This window comes from Monodon monoceros, unplaced genomic scaffold (genome assembly GCF_005190385.1).
Source record: "Monodon monoceros isolate NGI ecotype Baffin Bay Population unplaced genomic scaffold, NGI_Narwhal_1 Super_Scaffold_1, whole genome shotgun sequence".
In the NCBI taxonomy this organism is placed as follows: domain Eukaryota; kingdom Metazoa; phylum Chordata; class Mammalia; order Artiodactyla; family Monodontidae; genus Monodon; species Monodon monoceros.
Window position 1 is genome coordinate 71769634 of NW_021703765.1, and position 20673 is coordinate 71790306.

General features: G+C 44.2%; 1 protein-coding gene across 2 annotated transcripts in view; it reads left to right on the forward strand.

Moving 5' to 3' along the window:
- PTPN11 (protein tyrosine phosphatase non-receptor type 11) overlaps window positions 1–20673 on the forward strand; it is a 78096-nt gene that overhangs the window by 35205 nt on the left and 22218 nt on the right. For both annotated transcript variants that reach the window (XM_029222413.1, XM_029222409.1), the window contains exons 7-10: window positions 12253–12349; window positions 14976–15055; window positions 15182–15340; window positions 19536–19667. In XM_029222413.1, the coding sequence (XP_029078246.1) occupies window positions 12253–12349; window positions 14976–15055; window positions 15182–15340; window positions 19536–19667 (468 nt within the window). The remainder of the gene's footprint in view (window positions 1–12252; window positions 12350–14975; window positions 15056–15181; window positions 15341–19535; window positions 19668–20673) is intronic.

A 20673-nucleotide genomic window follows, 5' to 3' on the forward strand; every position in this document is an offset into this window, starting at 1 on the left:
AAAAAAAAAAGTTAGCTATTTTTTAAAAAAATTTTAATTATTTATTTTTGGCTGCATTGGGTCTTTGTTGCTGAGTGCGGGCTTTCTCTAGTTGCGACGAGTGGGGGCTACTCTTCATTGCGGTGTGTGGGCTTCTCATTGCAGTGGCTTCTCTTGTTGCAGAGCACAGGCTCTAGGCGCGCGGGCTTCAGTAGTTGTGGCTCGCGGACTTTAGAGCACAGGCTCAGTAGTTGTGGCGCACGGGCTTAGTTGCTCTGCAGCATGTGGCATCCTCCTGGACCAGGGCTCAAACCTGTGTCCCCTGCATTGGCATGCAGATTCTTAACCACTGCGCCACCAGGGAAGTCCCAGTGAGCTATTTTATAATCTAGTCCCATTTTTATGTTACACTTCAAAATAGCTGAGGCCATCATTTGCACAGACCACTTTTCCTATAAAGTGACTATGAACTTTAAAAAAATTACAGCAGCAAATTGGGTATCTGGTGCAGTGGTGGATTCTTTAAGTTCACTTAGGCAATGCTTAGAGAAACAAAGTCAAACCTTCCTACAGCTTGTGGCAGTAGGGAGTTTTTTATGATCCCTTTGGCGGGGTCAGGATAGAACTTAGAAGGAAATCCTAGCCTGACTTTTCTGGCCATGGAAAAAGGTTGATTCTAAACGCTGATCTGATGGTTTCAGTCCGTGACATCTGAAATTCAGTTCATCTTTTATACATTATTAACAACAAAATGGGGGAAAACTGAGTTGGCTTTCAGGGGAAATGGAAAAAAACAAGATCACATCTGTACTCTACTAAGTCCTCTGTAGATGTCAGGCTGGGGTGATAAATTGTCAGGCACTAAATCAGGGCATTAACGTTTCATTTAAACTGAAGCTAGATCCACATAGCTGATGGCCTGCTTTCTAGATCTCTTATGTACCTGCTTCTTAAATCCAGTCAGTTTTCAAAAAATTGCCCTTTAAGGTTGGGGCCAGGGGAATAAGGCTGAGAACAGAATGAACCATTATAGAAGAACTTAGGTATGTGGAAGCAGAGACTCATTAAAATCTAAATCCTCTGAAGCTGAAGTTTGATCCAACAGCAAGGCATTAATTATTTTAGTGATTGTACCTTAGTTGTTTCCCAGAAGGTGATAAATTTGGGATCAGTTCCTTCTTACTGTGTGTTCTGATGGTCTTTAAAGTGAACCAGAGCTCTAAATTGCAATGCCACTGATAATTTAACTCTGATAGCTATGTTTTGTTTGTCTGTATGCCCGGCTTCTCGTTTTCTGTGAAACTCGTTGTGTTCTTTTGGGTAATTTTCCCCTAGAAGACACTTATAAATTACTTCCGATTTTGATGCATCTTAAAATACGAAGTCTCTTGTGAAGCTCTTTGGTTCTTTTCTCCTTTGCTCCTGAAATAAATTCAGGTTGGTGGTTTTCTTCTAGGATATGTGGTCTGGTCAAAACATTGCAAACCCAAGTTTTTAATTTTTCCTATAGAGTCCCCATTTTTTTTCCTTTCTTTCCCCAATTTTTTTTACTGTGGTAAAATGAGATTGTCCTTTTCTGTAAACATCTTTTGTCTCCTGCATATCTCTGCCATGACTGTAAAGAAGTGGAAAGTATTTCTAGATTTGTTGAAATGAAGTAAAGTTCTGTCAAAATGAGATGGACACTAAATAACTGATCAGGCAGGTTTTGATCCTGCAATTTTGTCCCTGCGTTGTGCAAGTTACCCGAAACCTGAATTCAGCCCTTGTGTGTCACTGTGAGAGGCATATCGCATGGCTGCATTTATAGGGTATCTGCCCTCTCTCTGTGCCTGTTCTTCCCTTTGAGTCTCTAGACCTGAGTTGCCAAGGGGCACTGTGAGCTGAGCCTGGACGTCATCTGACTGCAGGACCCAAGTTGAGGATGGAAATCTTGCTGTTGATTGTCCTTCGGCTGCCAGACTTTGCCTTCACCCTCCTCTTCCATCTCACTGCCCCCTCTGTATCCAGAACCCCGGCTCTCCACACACCTGCTTCGTTCTTCTTTCCCTGCGGAAGGTTTCTTTGCTTCTTGACTTACAAACTTTACTTCTTACCCCTTTCAGATATTGAAACTGGCAACTTTCAGTCATTGTATCAAAGTCTCAGCGATTTTCACTGGCTCAGACGCCATCCATCTCTGGTCCAAGGACACCATCACATAGAACAAAGACATCTTCATGGACCACTGTGTTTGGGGAAAAATAGTTCTCAGATGAAGGTTATAGGGAGTTGGGCAGACATCCCCAAAATATCTCCCCCAAACAGTAGCCATTGGTGGTGGCAGTGATTAATTTGTTCATTCATTTAACAAATATTTATTAAGCACAGACTCTATGCTGGAGTCTCTGTTCTAGGTTCCGGGGATGTAGCAGAGAACAAGTCATAGTCTTTATACTTGTGGAGTCAGTTGGGAGAGACAGACAGTAAACAAAGAAGCAGGTAAGTATTCATTATGTGAGATGGTGATAAATGTTGTGAAGAAAATAAAGTAGGGGAAGATAAAAAGGGTGTGCTGATGGGGGCATCACCATTTTACATAGAGCTCTCTGACAGAGTGGCATTTGAGTGGAGACCTGATGGAAATAATGGAGCAAGGCATGCAGATAACCTCAAGAAGAACATTCCAGGCAAAGGGAACAGCAAGTGCAAAGGCCCTGAAGTGGGAATGTGCTTAATGCACGTGGTGCACAATCAGCGGACAGGCCAGTACTATCAGAGAAGGGTGAGCAAGAGGGAATGTAGGTGGAGCCATAACGGAGGGGTCAGATCCCACAGGGCACTGTGGTCAGGGTAAGGCTGTTGGCTTTTACTTGGAGTAAGATGGAAAATCTAAGGAGAGTTTTGAGCACAGGAGTGAGGTGATCACTCAGGTTGCCACACGGAGGACAGTCTGCAAGGGGAAGGACAGAAGCAGGGAGATGGGCAGGGAGGCAAATTGCAATAATTTGAACAGAGAAATAATGTTGGCTTTGACCAGGGCAGCAGCAGCGGAGGTGCTTGAGAACTTGAGACTTTTTTGAAGGTAGAATTGTCAGTATTTGAAGGTAGAGTTGACAAATTGTATGGTTAAGACAGAGGTGAGGCAGGATAAGGTGAAAGTTTTTGGCTTGAGCGATTAATTAGTAGGATGGACTTACCGTTTGCTTAGATAGGGAAAAATGGAAGGAATGGGTTTGGGGGAGACTCGGAGGGATGAGTTTTGGGGGAAACTGGGAGGGATGGGTTTTGGGGCAAGTGATCAACTTCCATTTTAGACATGTTAAAGTTTGAACTGCCTATTACATACCTAATGGGAATATGATTCTTCAGCTAATTCAATTGTGTTACAGGTGGGATTATACTAGAATGTTCTTCCTTCCTCACTTCACCTTGCTAACGTCTCTTCATTCTTCAGTTCCCAGCATCAGGGTCATTTGTCATTTTCTCAGGGAAACCTTCTTGATCCCTGTCCCTATGCCTGGATTGATTCTTCCTGTTATATGTGCACATAGCAGCAGATCCTTTCCTTTGTAGAGTTTACTATCCTTGGAATTCATGAATAATTTGTGTAGTTATTGGTTTAATGTTTGTTTCTTGTCACTGTGAATCCACAGAAGCAGATGGCGTTACGAGGTCTGTTGGAATAAAAAGAGGTCTTGTTCAAATGAAACTCTTGGTGAAAAAATGAAGAGACAAACTTTGATCCTGCTGTTTTATGTCTGCTGTGTGCATATTATCTAAAAACATAGTCCGGGTCAGTCTGTGGGCCTCACAAGGACAGATAGTCCTGTTTTGTTCACTGTAGCCCCAGAATCCAGCAGAGAGCCTGGCACATAGGAGGCACAAAATAAGTATTTGTGTTGTGTTGAATCTGAGCTGTTTTCCATAGCAAGAGAGACTTGTATTGGCTTCAGACCCTTTGCTTATATTCAATAGGGAACAGCTTTCTGATGCTTAAAAAGTGTGGAGGAATGTTCCAGGCTTTGCTTTGAGATGTTCGTCTTTATTCCCATGCAGTTTTCATTTGGAGCCCCTGTTTGAGGCTTGGTGAATGCACATTTTAGTCTCTGAGACCCCTCTACACACTTGCTTAAAAGGATGTCATTCAGGGTCGCAGTAATGAATTTCAGGCAGATTTTAGTTTTGAACCCTCTGTTTCTGATTTAAAAAAAAACACAGTACACACAGACAAACCTTCCACAACACCTTTTTAACTGGGGTTCTATTTTCTCAGCTCTTTAAAGCTTATTTTCCTTAGTAATTGGGTTTTTTTTTTTTTAAAGCCCAGCCTCCTTCTGTTATACAAGCCTCTCTTCCCTGTCGTGGTCTGAAGCTGTGCTCCGTTTGCATGGGCATCGCAGGCATTTCTCTGACAGCCACACAGATGTCCTGGATTCCACCAGCAGCTCTGCCAACCGACAGAGCTAGTGCCTTTCTTCAAACCCACAAATTCTACTTGGAGATGGTTAGGTTTTATGGAGACAAGGCTTTAACTGCACCCCAAAGCTGTGTCTCAAAAAATAATTCTTGCTGGTGATCTCTAGTGGAAATCTTCTGCTTGGTGACTAAGCAAAGCCATATTGAACAGCTACCCCAACCAGGGCTCCAGCCTCATGATTAAAAATGCTCCGGGAGGGCAGCCTTGAGCTGTCACCAGGCTTTTCCATCCAGGCCTGAGCTCCCGGCTGCTTGATAGAAGGGCTGCTCCCTTCTGGTGGGCAGAGCATCACAGTGGCTAAGGGGTTTTATTCCACAAGCTCCATTCTGGAGAAATTCCTTTGTTTCCTTTGAACTATTTCTCTTTCAGCCCACTCCACCACCACCACCACCGCCGCCCGCCCTTGCTTTTGTTCTGTGCCCCTCCAGTGTCGGGTTTTTCTCTTTAGAGTTGTTTTCATTTGCTGGAGATGCTTGACATCTTTACAGAAAATTGAAGAACCGAAGGTGCTTCCAGGTGCTTTCACATCTCTGCTGTACCTTCCCCTTTGCCTTTGAACAACCTTGCTGCTTTCCGCACTGTGGGCCTGGGTTGCAGCCTCCATTTCTTCTTAGGCCCTTTCTTCTTTAACCTTGGAATGTGACAGCCCACAGTATGCTGAAGTAACACTTTGAGAAGACAGCAGTGGCTTTCTTATTAAGATTAAAAAATAGTCTTTTCTCTGGCCTCTTTCTTCCGTGAGCCGCTCTTGAGACAGCTGTCCAGTTCCTCATTCCCACCATTTTCTTGTTTCTCTGATCCGCAGCGGCATGTGCCTGGTTTATTCCTTCCTCCCCTCCCTTGTGCTCTTCTTGCTGTTCGTTGCTTTTTCTTCTCCCAACCAGTTAACTCTGGTGGTTCTCCAGGACGTGGTCTGGGCCCTCTGCTTATCTTGCTTTAAACTTGCTCTTCACCGAGGAGCACATCCATTTTCACCCTCCTCTGATTACCACTAAGTTTGTGTTGCTTCCGGGCTCTGGCTCTACCTTTTTTTTTTTTTTTGCGGTACGCAGGCCTCTCACTATTGTGGCCTCTCCCGTTGCGGAGCACAGGCTCCGGACGCGCAGGCTCAGCGGCCATGGCTCACGGGCCCAGCCGCTCCGCGGCATGTGGGATCTTCCCAGACCGGGGCACGAACCCATGTCCCCTGCATCGGCAGGCGGACTCTCAACCACTGCGCCACCAGGGAAGCCCTGGTTCTACCTTTTGAATTGTGCCTTCCACACTTCTTCTTGGCTGTAATAGCTCTTCAAACTCAAGCATTCACAACCAGACCTGTTATTTTGTTATTTTCCCCTTCAGACCAAATATCCCCTTTTACTTCTCATCTCTGGTGGTTGTCCTGTGTATTCTCTGACCCTGTAGGCTGGAATCCTCAGAGCATCCCTTCACTCATCTTTCTCTCCTTTCTCCCATACCTTGCCATTCACCAGGTCCGGTTGATATTTCTTTCCTAGTTGTCTTTGTGGTCTTAGAGGAAGGAAAGAAATTAGCATTTATTGTCTGCTTGGTGCTGCATTTTGGGCTAGGGAAATCATCTCATTGCATCCCCAAATCTTATGCGGTAGGTAGATCTTGTGTCCCTGGGTGCTCTGAGAGATCAAGGCACCTGCCCAGGACTGCCCAGGTGGGCAGCAGCAGAGACAGGAGTCTCGCCTGATGCCAGGGGTGCAGGCTCTCATCGCCTCACAAGATACCAGCTGCCCTTTTACTCTTGGCCTCTGCCCTTCCATTCGCCCTTCATGCTAATCTACTCTCAGCATTTCTCCTGTCACTCTTCTGCTCAAAAACCTTCAGTGGCTCCCGATTTCCCACCAGAGGCATAGCATTTTCATTTTGAATATGAAGACACTGAAGCCCAGAAGAAGGGAGAAAGTTGTCCCCAAGGATGTGGCTAGCAAGTAGTTGGCTGCGGTTTGAACTTCCAGAACTTCTGACTCTAAGTCTACTGTGCTGTGCTTCTCAGCCGTTGAAGATCTCCTGCCCAGTTCTCAAGGCCCCCCATCTCCCCATCTAACCTCATTTCCCATGCTGACAGAACTCAGCTTCCAGACTCTGACCAGTTTCCTTCACCCTAACTCTGAGGCCACTAACTCTGGCCTCTTAGCCACCTTTGCTTATGTCCCTAACTTGCTGGGATGTTTTCCTCCCTTCCTTGTACCCATCTTAGCCCCTCACTTGCCTCAGGCCTCACCTCCTCCCAGAAACCTGCTTCACTTAGTTTTCATGGATCTCACTCCCTAAATTCCACACCACATAATTAATTACACACTTAATCATAGATTATTAATGATAGATTTGTCTTGTACTGTTTGCTGCTGTTTCCTATGTCAGAACCTGTTCTCCTCTGGGGACCGTGTCTTCTAGATTTGTTTTTCTACTTCACCTTGTTGGAGGAAGGAGGTGACTTAACTTCAAACAAGCACCTGGAAAGGAACCAAATCTTGGATTGGTTTTGTCCCTCACGGTGCTTTGTAAGTGCTTGTCCATCAGTTGGGACCTTCTCTGGTGCTGAGAATCTCCAGCTGCCCTTTCACTCCTGGATGATGCCGCGGACTCATTGGGGACGAGCCTCCCCAACTCCACCGTGGGGAAATGGTGACCGGCCGTGCAGCGTGGCATCTGGAAATGGGGGCTTTCACCTGCCGGTGGTGCCTGGTAACACCACAGAGTTTGCAGTAAAGAGGACGGAGTGAGAATTCTAGTGTTCCTCTGTGTGGAGGGCAGATGCCAAAGGGAAACAGAAGTTCATTCAGACCGGGAAGAAGGCCCAGTCTGGCGCCTGCCTACGTGGTTACTGTTGTCTTATTATTTGTGGCCCCCACCAGAGGGGCCATCTGCCTGACAGCCGTCCTGAGCCCTCTTTCTCTCCTTCAGGTGACCAGCCATGAGTGGGGTAGGGGGAGAGTTAATAGGAGCTTTTACATTTTTATCTTTTTATAATTTATAAAAACGTTCTTTTATTATTGAAGTTTTCACACACGCCAAAGTTGAGAAAACAGGACGATGGACCTTCTTTTTCCCAACACTCAGCTGTAACACTTATCAGTATTTTGTTAATCTTGTCTCCTCCCCTTGTAGCTTTGTTTTTTTGTTTTGTTGTTGTTTGTGGCCACCACTGCCGCCTGCAGTGGAAGCGTGGAGTCTTAACCACTGGATCGCCAGGGAAGTCCCTGTAGCTTTGTTTGTAAAAACACTGTACAGTTTGGTCTGGCCAGTGGCGTTATTTTTTCTTCCCTTAGCAATTTGTCCCTGTTGCTCAGAGCAGTGCAGGCAAATGGTTCTCAGGCCACTGTCCTGGCACATGGGGCTGCCTGGCTCTGCCCATTCATTTGTTGTTTGTCTGTCTTTCTTTGATCCTGTTTCTCCACTTGCATTCGTGACATTCTGGTCAAGAGCCGGTTCCAGTGGTCTTTAATCAGAGGACTTTGGAAGCCTGTGAGGGTCTCTTTCTGTCATCACGGTGACTGGGGATGCCGCTACTGGCATTTAGGCTGGAGGCTGGCAGGGGTCCAGGTGTGGGGAGCACAGATGTTCAACAGCCATAGCTGTGAGGGACCGTTCTGCATTGTGAACACCTGTTCCATCCACACTCGGTCATGCTGCTGGGCACGCCTAATGTACAATGTGGATTGGGGATTGCCTTTCTCTTCATGCCTTTTATAAACGCTTAAAAGTTTGATATGATCCATTTGTTGATCACCGTTGATTCATGTGATCAGGTGACTGTAACTAGCCTCTGGTCCTTTCTGAGGGTTCATCCTTGGTTGCAAACCCTTTGGTTGTTTTACTTGGGAAAATGGGGTATCTTGCAGCCTGTGCCCCAGCTTTCTCGTTGCCTGTCCCACGCCTTATCGCTGGCATCCTGCCAGGCCCAGTGGAGAATGGGGATGGAGACAGTGACATTCAGCTGCAGGTCATTCACAGCTTTTGGTGCCCTGGGGGCAGCTGAGAGGGAGGTTGTGGAAGATCAACCTTGAAGGGATTGTAAACTCCTGGGGGCAGGGCTTGGTGGCTATTCTCCTGCCTCTTCCGGCCATCAGCCTGCTGCTGCTGGGGAGGAAGCGCCCCTTAGCAGGCCGTAGGTGATTATCTCGGGTGCAGTCGGGGAGCCTCTGCAGGCAGAACATGGAAAGTGACAACTTCTGAGTTCTTTTTATTTTCAGTCTCACTGGAGATGGATGGCAGCCTTCCACTGTGGGAAATGAAATGTGTTCAGGCAACTTGGGCCCCAGGCGCAGATGAGAATGGGCTAATGGGCACTGAGGAAGGAGCAGGGGCTGGAGGGGGAGAGGCACACTGTTAGTCACTACTAATCCGTGACAGCTGCCAGCCAGCCGCTGGCGGTTAGCACCCTACTGCACCCGGGACACAGGGTCCCTGGGCCTGTCCTTTCTGGAACACTCCAGGGCCCAAACTGTCTCAACTTGTGTGCTGTTCAAACCTCAAATCCGCATGGAAGATGCAATTGGTAACTTAACGCAGGATGAGGGAAGCCAGAGGCTGAGCTGAGTAGATGGTCCAGCCAACATGCTATGGGTATTGGTGAGGATTTCCCTGGCCTGGAACTCTGGATTATTCTAGCAAAGTGTTCTTGGTGTGTGAGATGATTTTCCGTGGCACCCCATTACAGTAAGATCGAATTAGCGAATGAGGAAGACTTTTCTCTTTTTTAACCCTTACCCATTCCTTTTGACGTGGCTTAGGAGAAGGTCTGAGTACAGTTTTAGTATGCCTCTAACACCTACCTCTAACACCTGCCAGTGTCCCTTTTCCTTTACAGAGTCTCAGGCATGCTACAGTATCCAGGTAGAATTTGACAATATTTTGTTTTTATTATATTCCTTTTTCTGGTTACCTTCCATATATGGCAAGTGATACTGGTTTTCATGTGTGCTAGTAATATGCAGTTTCCTTTTGAAATACATTTTCTGAAGGGGGGAAAAAGGAGGCTGTTAATTTAAGAAAACAATTGATATAACAGGTGATGTGCTGAGATGGCACAGCATCTTGAAGATGCTTTTCAAATGACTAAAGATCCGGAAATGCTGTTTTAATATTTTGCCTACGTGGTTTTTCTTTATGTTGAAGCCAGGCCGACAGTGTCAGCATGGGATGCTGAGTGTGGGCCCTGTAGTGCCGAGGCCATCGCCACGATGGTCTGTGGTTTGTATGTCTCCCTCCACCCCCTTCTGTATTTATTTGTTCATTCAGCGGATACATTTTGAGTGCCTACTTTGTGCTGGATGCTGTGCTGTTTGCAGGCAAACAAGGGTGGTCCATGCTTTCTAATAGAAGAGACAAGATTGTAAAAACGTAGCTGGGATTCAGTGTGACGAGCATACTCACGGAGGGAGGTGCTGCAGCCCTTGAACTGGTATTGTGAGCCACAGGGAGGTTGTGCTGAGTGGGTCAGGAGAGCTTCCCAGAGGAGGAGGTATTTGGGGTGGGTCCTAATGAGTAAGTAAAATGTAACCATTCATAGGTACTCAAGGCAGAGAAAGGGAATTCTAGGCAGAGGGGATGGCATGAATAAAAACATGAAGGCCTGAAGAAACATGGTGAGTTCAAGACTCTTGTGTATATTTGGTGTGGCTAGAGTGTAGACAGTGCGCCTTAACTGTTAACACCAACCCTATGGGGTAGGTAATTAGGATTAGCCCCACTTTACACTTGAGGACACTGAGGCATGGACAGGATAGTAACTTGGCAAAGCCGAAGCTGAGGTTAGAGGCAGGCCTCCATTAGCTCAGAGAAGGTTTCCTGAGTTGTTCTGAAAAGCGTGCATTTGATCTTGAAGGCAGAGGGAGAAACTGAAGGTGATTAAACAGGGCGGGACTGGGTGAAATCTGCCTTTTCTAGAGATTGCTCTGGCAGTGTGCCCTCCACAAGTGAAGCGTCACTTGAAGTTTGTTCCATAAGTGAACACTTGAATGCTTTGCTGTCAAGTTTGTTTTGAATCAAGCACCTAGTTATTTCCTAGCATGTGTCCCGCCCTCCCCCCACCCCATTGTAGCTTTTGTTGATGTTGTTTCTCTTCACTTGGTTGATGTTTAAGTGATTGATTCGGTTCATAGTGTTTGAACCTCACCTTAATGTCTAATAATCAAGATCAGACTTTCTTCCTAACACAGCAATATTGCACGGTAAGGCTGGCTCACAGTTCAGAGGAAATGCCAGCTCCAAGAAGGCAAAGGGCTGTAATTACTTAAAGTGACCTCATTTAAGAATTTTGAGTGACCGTTTGATTGTCAGAGTTCTGCATACATTGTATTTTATTTCTGTCCAGGTTTCCACTGGCTGAACACTTTGGTTATGAGCTGAGTGTCAAGGCCAAATATTGCATTTTGAAACTGAGAGTCAAACTAGCAATTTAAACTCCTGACTTTCGTACCTGTCTGTGAAATTCAGATAAATGAAATGGAAATCTAACAGGGCTGCTGTGTTACGAAATACTGACTCTGCCTCTCCTTGTAGAGAAATCTCTAAGGGAAAATCATTTTAGCATATATAAATATATTAAAAAAATATATAACACACTTTTCCCCCCCTTTTTTTAGTCTTCCTTTCACTTTCTTGATTTGCCCCATTTGTGATTCCCCATTCAAATTAGGCTTGTTTGAAACCAAGGGTCCCTTGAAGAGGCACTTGTGGTAATTTTGAAAATGAAAACCTACTCCTTGAAAATACTTCAGCCTAGCTTGTCCACCTTCCTGTCTGTTTCTGCAGCTGGTGCTTCTCACCACTTCCCCACATCCTCTCTTCCCCTGGGGCCAGCTCCGCTGTGGCTGCCTAGTTTAGGCTCTTGCCCTGATCGCGTTCCCCACCTCCTTTACCTGCAGAGGTGTCCTTCCTGACCCCTTGCTTTGGGAGCCCGAGAGTTCTTCTCCTCCGTCTCTGGCTGTGGTAGAGGATAGGGGCCCCCTCCCCTCAGAGCATAGGAGAGCGGGTGTCTGTGCAGACGCAGGCTGGCTGCCCAGGGCACTGACATGGGTTTGAGGCATAAGAGGACTCTAAAGCCTTGCTAACAAAGCTTGCATGCCCATGATCTAGTGGTACCAGAACTACTTCTACTGTCCCCCAGGATCCAAATTTGAGAACTGACTTTCAGCTTGCTCTGAATTAATCAATGGTAAAAGGCAGATCATAAAATCCTCAAGAACATGGATCATATGTATTATTTGGATGCTGTATACCAATGCTCACTGGCTTTCATTCTTAATAATTGTTATTTTAAAAGGTTTCTCTTCTTATAAATATTTATTTATTGTAGCAAATTTAGGCAAAAAACAGTTAAAAAAGAAAAAGAAAGAAAAGAAAAAGGATAATCCCACTGCTCTCAAAAAAATAATCCCCGTTACTTTTTTGGTGTACATCCTTCTGCCATTTCTTATATACACAGGTGCATGCAGACATATGGGCTTATGTAAGACACTGTTTTGGAAGTTTGACCTGCTTTTCAGTTAATACTTACTCTGATCATCATTCCAAGGCATTAAATATTCTCCTAGGATATCTTTTAAACGTCCGTAGAACATTTTTTGTATGAATGAACGAAAGTGTGTATTTAGGCAGCCCTTTCTGGTTGGACATTTATGTTGTTTCCAGTGTTCCTGCCACTCTTGATATAGCATTAAGGTGAGCTTTCTTGTAGCTATTGCCCACGACTCTGGAACATTTCCTAGGATAAATTCCCTAAAGTGGAAGTGCTGGGTCAAGCTTTTCTTTTTTGAAGCTTTTGGTGCATAATAATATTTACTTTTGTTTCTCTCTAGACACTACAACAACAGGAATGCAAACTTCTCTACAGCAGAAAAGAGGGTCAGAGGCAAGAGAATAAAAACAAAAATAGATATAAAAACATCCTGCCCTGTAAGTATCAATGTATTTCTCCATAATAGTCATTCTTGGAGGTTTTGATTCCCAGTGTCTCAGTAACTTTTCTGGGGGCCATGTGCTTTCTCAGCAGATCCAAGGCCTTAGCTTCTTTTAATTGTAAGTAGTTTCCAAAATAATCAGCTGTTTTGGGGATGGATGGCCTCATTCACTGAGTTCCTGTGATGTTGATTACAGAGTAAAATTGCCACTGGGAGGCTTAGTGTGTGGTTGTTTCCTTCTGTTAATTAATTTTGTCTGCGTAGGAGAGATCATCTCAAGGCTTGCCATCTCCCAGGGTCTCACCATCAGGCTCAAGTGTCCCAGGCTTGTGTCCTTGCTTTGCAGCGCCCAGCCCTTGGGTCTTGGGGACGGCACGCCTCCTTTCTGGGGTTCTGTTCCCTCATCTGGGGAACAGACGAACTCCTCCTGGGGGTTCTTCCAACTGTTCCCTTCATCTTTTCCGACATCCCTCATCCCTTGAGCTCGAATTACTGGAGATTCAGGTGCATACCTATGCTTTGCTCAGAAGTAGACCTTGTGATATTTATAAAGCAGTACCTCCTTTAACACCCAGGTGCTGCCAGGTAGAGCCTGAGTTGAACTGTAGTGAAAAAGAGGCCCAGAAGGATGTAGGCCTTGGGTGAGGATCCCAGAAATGGCACCACACAGTTGTGATAGCTCACCTCCCCTGAGTGCTGTCTCTGTGCCAGACTCTGAGTCCATATCTCACTTAATCCGTATCCCATGCACACAAAGCAGGAGTTCTTATTATCCCCATTTTAGGGACCATTTTAGCAAGGTCACAAGTGGGAGTGAGTGGGAGAACTGGTACTGGAGCCCCCAAAGTCACTGCTCTTAGCCCTGAACTCTAATGCAGGGTCTCCAGAGTGGGCTGGGTAAGGCAGTCTGCTATGGGACAGGGAAGGAACATTTAGAACGTCTCTTGATTTACATCCTTTATCTAAAAAAAAAAAAAAAAAAGAAAGTAAATTTTTAATCTGATGTGCAGCTTGATGGCAGAGTGTGCATAATGTTTTTACCCAATTTAAAAATAAGGCTTGTGTGGGACTTCCCTGGTGGCGCAGTGGTTGAGAGTCCGCCTGCCGATGCAGGGGACGCGGGTTCGTGCCCCGGTCCGGGAAGATCCCACATGCCGCGGAGGGGCTGGGCCCGTGAGCCATGGCCGCTGAGCCTGCGCGTCCGGAGCCTTTGCTCCGCAACGGGAGAGGCCACAACAGTGAGAGGCCCACGTACCGCAAAAAAAATAAAAATAAAAATAAGGCTTGTGTGTATCTATAATTGTATATATATTTCAGTGTTCAAAAACTTTATTTTTGAAGTTTATTGGGTAGCATGATCAGGGGAGAGCACTGCTGTAATGTCTCCTCAGGCCAGAGCTATTTTGTCAGATACTGTAAACCCATCCCATGTGTGCGTGTGTGTCTGTGTGTGTGTGTGTGTGGCATAGTCTTTCTGTATACATAGGTGCACACACACAGTGTATATGTATATCACATCCATGTAGATATTTTTAATGTGTGCAGTTGAGGATGGGAGAAAGTGGAGGCATTTCTAATACTGAGGAGAGACAATGAGGAATTTGTAGAGAATCATTTTGAGCCACAGCATGGTCCTAATGACGTTGGGGAAGCATTGCCCTCTTTATGTCTTAAGTTTTCATTTCTGCTCAAGAGGTCTAAATGGTACTCATTAGTAAGATGTGGGGATGTAGGAAAAGATGAAGGGAACAGTGGTATGCAGTATCTATTGATAAATAGAATATTATTGCCCTTTCCTCCCTTAAAGATCCCAATCAGATGTTTCTTCTGATTAACATCATATTCTTTAAAGATGGGGAGTCTGAAGCAAAAGAACATTATTCTAGTAAGACATACAACTTTATTACTATTTCTCAGTGTAAAATGTGTTGCTTAGGTAGAACACTCAGATTTTTTTAAAATCAGTAATGTACTTTTGTATAAAATTTGGTCAGTAGGATATCATCAGAATCCTGTTGTCTAGATACTGTATTTAATTCTACTTCATTAAAAAAAAACCCTTTTTATTATGGAAAGTTTAAAATATATTCAAAAGTAGACAGAATAGTATAAAGAACCCACACGTACCCATCACCCAGCTCCAACAATTGTCAACTCCTGCCCAATCTTGGTTCATCTATATTCTGATACACTTCTCTTCTCTTCCTGAATTGTTTTGAAGCAAATCTCAGACATCATGTCATTTACCTGTAGTTTACTCTTCCTCTAAAAAAACCCCAAAAAACAAAAATACCTTTTGTTTTGAAATAATTTTAGACTCACAAGAAGTTACAAAAATATATAGAGGGTTCCCATGTACCCTTTATCCAGCTTCTCCCAATAATAATATTCTATATATCCATAGTACATTATCAAAACCAGGGAATTGACATTGCTACTTTATTCTCTTCAAGAAAGCATTATGAGGCATCATATTCAGATTATTGTTTAGGATTTAGTTTTTAATGTTGTTTTATCATGAAATGAGCAAAACTTGGACTCGTTGAGAATGAACTGATTTGAATTGATTTGTCCTGAAGAGGTCTCAGTACCTTTGTGACCATGGTCTCTTTTTCTTCCAGTTGACCACACCAGGGTTGTCCTACACGATGGTGATCCCAATGAGCCTGTTTCAGATTACATCAATGCAAACATTATCATGGTAAACTTTGTTTCTTGTGGTGTTTTCTGACTGTATATTGCTAGCCAGTTTTTGTATTTTAAATACTTCCTCATGGCCTGAAAGCAGTTTTCAAATGTTTGAAGTATTTTCTTCCTAAATTTCTAGCCTGAATTTGAAACCAAGTGCAACAACTCAAAGCCCAAAAAGAGTTACATTGCCACACAGGGCTGCCTGCAAAACACAGTGAATGACTTTTGGCGGATGGTGTTTCAAGAGAACTCCCGAGTGATTGTCATGACAACAAAAGAAGTGGAGAGAGGAAAGGTATGCTATATACTCTACTTTTTTGAAGTATTGGACATGTCAGGTTGAACATGTTAAGAACTGAATAGGGACTTCCCTGGTGGCGCAGTGGTTAAGAATGCGCCTGCCAATGCAGGGGACACGGGTTCGAGCCCTGGTCCGGGAAGATCCCACGTGCCGCAGAGCAACTAAGCCCGTGCGCCACAACTACTGAGCCTGCGTTGTGGAGCCCATGTGCTGCAACTACTGAAGCCCGCGTGCCTAGAGCCCATGTTCCACAACAAGAGAAGCCATCGCAATGAGAAGCCCGCGCACCGCAACGAAGAGTAGTCCCCGCCCACCGCAACTAGAGAAAGCCCGTGGGTAGCAACGAAGACCCATCACAACCAAAAATAAAATATAAATAAATTTATTTTAAAAAAAAAAGCTGAGTAAACACAGTAAGCTTACTCTGACCCTCTGGAAAAAAGGGAGTAGGAGAAATTTGATTATGACGGACCTTGGTGTAGTTTTCTTTGTTTCTTCTTCTTAGGGTTCATGGAGCTTCTTGGGTCTTTGGGTTTATAGTTTTCTTCAAATTTGAATAATGTTTACTATTTCTTCACATATGAACTGCCAACCCACCCTGTCCTGGGATATCAATTACACATATATTAGGCTGTTTGAAGTTGTCCTGTAGCTCACTGAGAATTTCTTCATTTTTTTTCAGTTCACTTTTTTCCCTCTGTGTCTGGGATAAGTTAGATAAGTTTCTTTTGCTATACGTGTTTCAGTTAATCTTTTCTTCTGCAGTGTAGAATCTGCTGTTCATCCTATCCAGTGTAATTTTCACAGTAGACATTGTCCTTTTCATTTAAGTTTTATTTGAGTCTTTTTAATATATCCTATGTCTCTCTTCTTAACATGTCCATCATTTACTGTACCTTTTGAACATATGGAATATATTTATAATAATTTTTTAAATGTCCTTGTTACTAATCCTATTATATATGTCATTTCATTTTTCCATTTTAGTGGTTTAAGGTAGGAGAGTAAATCCAGTCTCTTTTACCCCATTGTGTCCAGAAGCAGAGGTCATAAAGGGAGTGTAAGAAGGCCTGTCTGGTACCTTCAGGGGATTAGAGGACTAATCAATAAACATTGATTTCACTTGTCATGTGAACTATACTTAGGACTTCTAAGCATTTAAAAAATTAATTTGAACTATCCAGACAATATATTCAGATAAACATTCAAACTCCTTACAATTAAAATTACCTTTGTCACCATCCCTTGTCCACCCAATTGTTCCCTCCTCCAACATAAACCCTCTTATCAGTTTGATGTGTATTCTTCTACACTGTCTTCTTGGCATTTGCATATGCATGTGTATAATAGGCATTATATACCTACATTTGCACATGTACATGTATTTACATACATACATGCTCCTAAAGAAGTATATAGTGCTATTTTCGGACAAGTACTGTATGAAAAAGTGCTGTCATACAGTAACTTTATTGTGTATCTTGTTTTTTTTCTCCCCACTAAATATATGTTCTAACTTCTTCTGTTAGTACATATTGACCTATCTCATTCTTTTTAGCAATCGCATGGTATTCCATGGTATGGATGTACCACCATTTGTTTAACAGTCATATATTAGGCATTTAAATGTTTCAGTTATTGCTCTTATAAACAGTGCTGAAGTGAACAATCTTGTTTTTGCTTTTGTATGTGGTAAGTGTTTTTCTAGGTTAGATGTCAAGAAGAATTGCTAGGTCATAGCGGGTGTGCATGTTGTAAATTAAAAAAATTTTTTTTTAATTTTTCTTTTTTTCTCTTTTTTTTTCCATTTTTGAAATTTTTTTGTTTATTTTTTCTTGTTTATTTATTGTTTTTGCTTTTGCATGTTGTAAATTTTAATAAATTCTGCCAACTACCCTCTAGAGTGGTTGTCCCAGTGTACGCTCCCCCCAAGCAGCATATGCCTAGTACCCATCTCCCTGCACTCTTCATGACACTTCAGGTTTTTAAAAGTTATAACATCCCACACCTATAGAGAAGCAGACAAATCTCACTGAGTGACAGCTCTGTGTCATCTCTTTGTCCATTTTTTAATATGGAAAAGTTCTCTGTTTTTGTTTGTGTTCTAGTCAGAAGTTCTTTTTTTTATATATACTTTAACTGGTTTATGTAAAAGTTGCATGGAATGTAGCAGTCATACCCTATAAAAAGACAGATGGGTGATTTTGGATATTAGCCCTTCTAATGTAATTTTCGTATCAGTTGTGAAAGGCAATGTGATTTTGTAAGATTTTCGTTGTTGTACTGCTAGTTGTTACACTTTTGAATACCTTTGAGGCCAGGTCTGGTCATTGTGAAACAAAGGCTTCCGCTAGCAGCTGCCTGCAGTAACAGTAGATGTTCTTGCATTAATGGACAAGTTAAAATGTCTTCATAGTTTTTGCTTCAGGTGAGTGTCACCTGCTCTAAGTATGGAAAGGAAAACAGAAACAGCCCTCTGTCCTGCCTGTTGCCTGATTGCAGTTGTAGGAGGCCACCTGTTCTCAGAGGACTTGGGGGCTGTGAAGAGAGGGTTCTTAGGTCACTTCAGAGGGATCAGGATTGGTCCCTCTCAGAAGAGCTGCCAGAAACTCCTAGAATAGACAGACATTGGGCCAAGTCACTCTGCCCCCCACTCCTTCCCTCCTTCTCCCAGCCTTTGTCTGTTTTCTCATTCTTCGCCTGTACTCTGCTGCTGGAGAGGAGGACGTGATGGGCTTTCAGTCTCCCCGTGAGCGTTTCTGGTAACTTGTTCGCCTGTTATCCCCGCCAGTGCACAGAAGAAAAACCAGACTCTGAATTCCCCTTGATTCCTGGGCTTTAATTTAAAAGCTAAAGTATTAGCACTCACATTTTAGAATTTGTTTGCCAAGGTTTACATCAGAGTTTGGGAAACTGGGAGGAGGGCACAGTAGATTGCAGACATGCAGAGTCAGCTACAATGTTAGGAGTTGTGATTTAATTTGTCTTCTTTTGAGCAACCAGCAGTCCTCAGAATTGATTGGAGAGTGACAGCATTGCATACATTTAATAGTCAAAGTGTTTATTTGGGGATAATAAAAATTGTGTCAAATCTGTCAAAGAGGTTTTTGGATCTACAGGATCGTGGAGGGAAAGCTGAATTCAGAATAATGCATAAAAGACCACATAAGCCATGTTAAGCAGAAAAGTAAACGCTGTCCATTAATTCTTCTGTTGACCTTTCCTCCTGCCATGTTTTTCTTCTTTCCCTCAGTCATTGACTGTGGGGACGTCTGCAGCTGCTCTCTGATTTCTCGTTTTATAACAGTGAATTTCTCTGTCTTCCTAATGCACAAGGTAGGTTTCTCTTGCTGATATTTGTGTCTTGGTTGTTGTTGAAAGTGAGTGGCATGGGTGACTGCTCCCAGGAAAAAGCAAGACACAAAGGCATTCTCTGCCCAGGACACATCACCAAGTATACGCAGACTCATCTCTCATTGAGCAAAACATCTTCCTCTTTGGCAACCAGAATGATTCCTTTGGTGCCATATTCTCCAATCTGCCTGCTCTGAAGCCAGCAGCTATTGCAGGCTTGGCGTTCCCAGGCACCCAGTTAAGTGAAGGTGACGTGTGTAGCAGGTATCAGATGGATCTGGATATAGAAAAAGCAGCTGGTTCAAAACCCCATCAGCTGCCTTTCTGTGCTGGAGTTATTTCACACTTGGGTTAGATAAGGCGGGGAGACCTCCTACACTGGCACGGAAATGGACCAGACAGTCTGGCTCGTTGGGCAGCCCATCCACCTCCAGAGCCCCTGCTTGCCTTCCCTGCACAGTGACTGGTAGATCTCTGGAATTCAGAACAGAGTGCATGCTAGGCAGCACCCTCATACTGGGTAGTCCCCTTCTTTCTGCCTCTTTGGTTCTTTAGAGAGAAATAAACAAACACTGACTCTCCTTGGACCTGTGGCTTAAATTAGACAATTTTGCAACAGCGGCTTTCTCTTCCCACTTCTCCCTGGTTCTCCACACACCTGCTTTTCTTTTTGAATTCTTCTTTCCTTCTTTCAAAACCCAACAGTTAGATACCAGACAGGCCGTTTTCCATGTTAGTGGTCATCAAGGAAGACTTGAGCGTTGGTTTTCTTTTGGTTTCGGCTTTCATGTCAGAGTTCACAGAGATTAACTGTCTTTTCTCTGATCCCTTCCAGAGTAAATGTGTCAAATACTGGCCTGATGAGTATGCGCTAAAAGAATACGGGGTCATGCGCGTTAGGAACGTCAAAGAAAGTGCTGCTCATGACTATACGTTAAGAGAACTTAAACTTTCGAAGGTTGGACAAGTAAGTATATTGTCGTACTTTAGTGACTTTGGTAACTGCGCATGGTGTGCGCTAATCCAGGGTCGTGCGGTTACTCCTGTCTGCATACCTTCAGGCATTCGTTCACTCATTGAATAACATCCATCTATCAGGCGCCTTCTATGTGCCAGGTACCGTCAAGGTACTACTGATACATCGCAAACCAGACCGGCACAGTCCCTGCCCCCACAGAGCCTAGGGAGGTGGAAGGTTAAGGAGTAAATAACCAACTAAGCTTTCCGATTGTGCTCCAGCTGTGAAAGCCACAGGATGGTATGTTAGAGAGTGACTGGGTACCCGAGATGGAGTAAACAGGGAGGGCCTCTCTGAGGGGGTGCCACGCAAGCTGAGACCTGAAGGTGGAGCAGCATCCAGAGGGTCAGGAGAGGAGTGTTCTAAGCGGAGGGAGCAGTGAGTGCAAAGGCCCTGAGGCCTATTCAGTGACCAAATTCCATGGCATCAGCTTTTAATTGCTTGTAGTTCAGGTTTGTCCCTGGGGTGACTAACTTTGAATCCAACAAGATTTGGATTCATTTTAATTGCATGGTGAGAGGGGCTTACTTTTTCAAAGTCCTTTGGGGACACAAAGGTAAGCGAAATAGCCTTTGTCCTCAGGGAATTGCAGTCATGTAGCCGAGAGAAGCCACGTATACAAAGTCCTGTGCTTTCGAGCAGACACCGGCTGTCACACCCGTCTAAGGTGCTGGAGTTCTGCCGAGGCTGGGCTTCCAGCCGAGGCATCAGGGAGACCGTCTCAGAAGAGGGTGGGCCTTTAGGTCGGGGTCTCTGTGGGAGAAGATGGTGGAGAGAGGGTCTCCCAGATGAAGTGTCATTGTCAGCCAGGGTTCTGAAGTGCCAATGTCAAGGAAATGGGGTTTACAGGGAATGAAGGCAAGTGGGGAATTGAGGGAGTAAACTTGGGTTGAGAGAGGTTGGGACCAAGTTGGGAAGAGCCCTAACGCTCATGTGAAGAAATGTAAATTTTAGG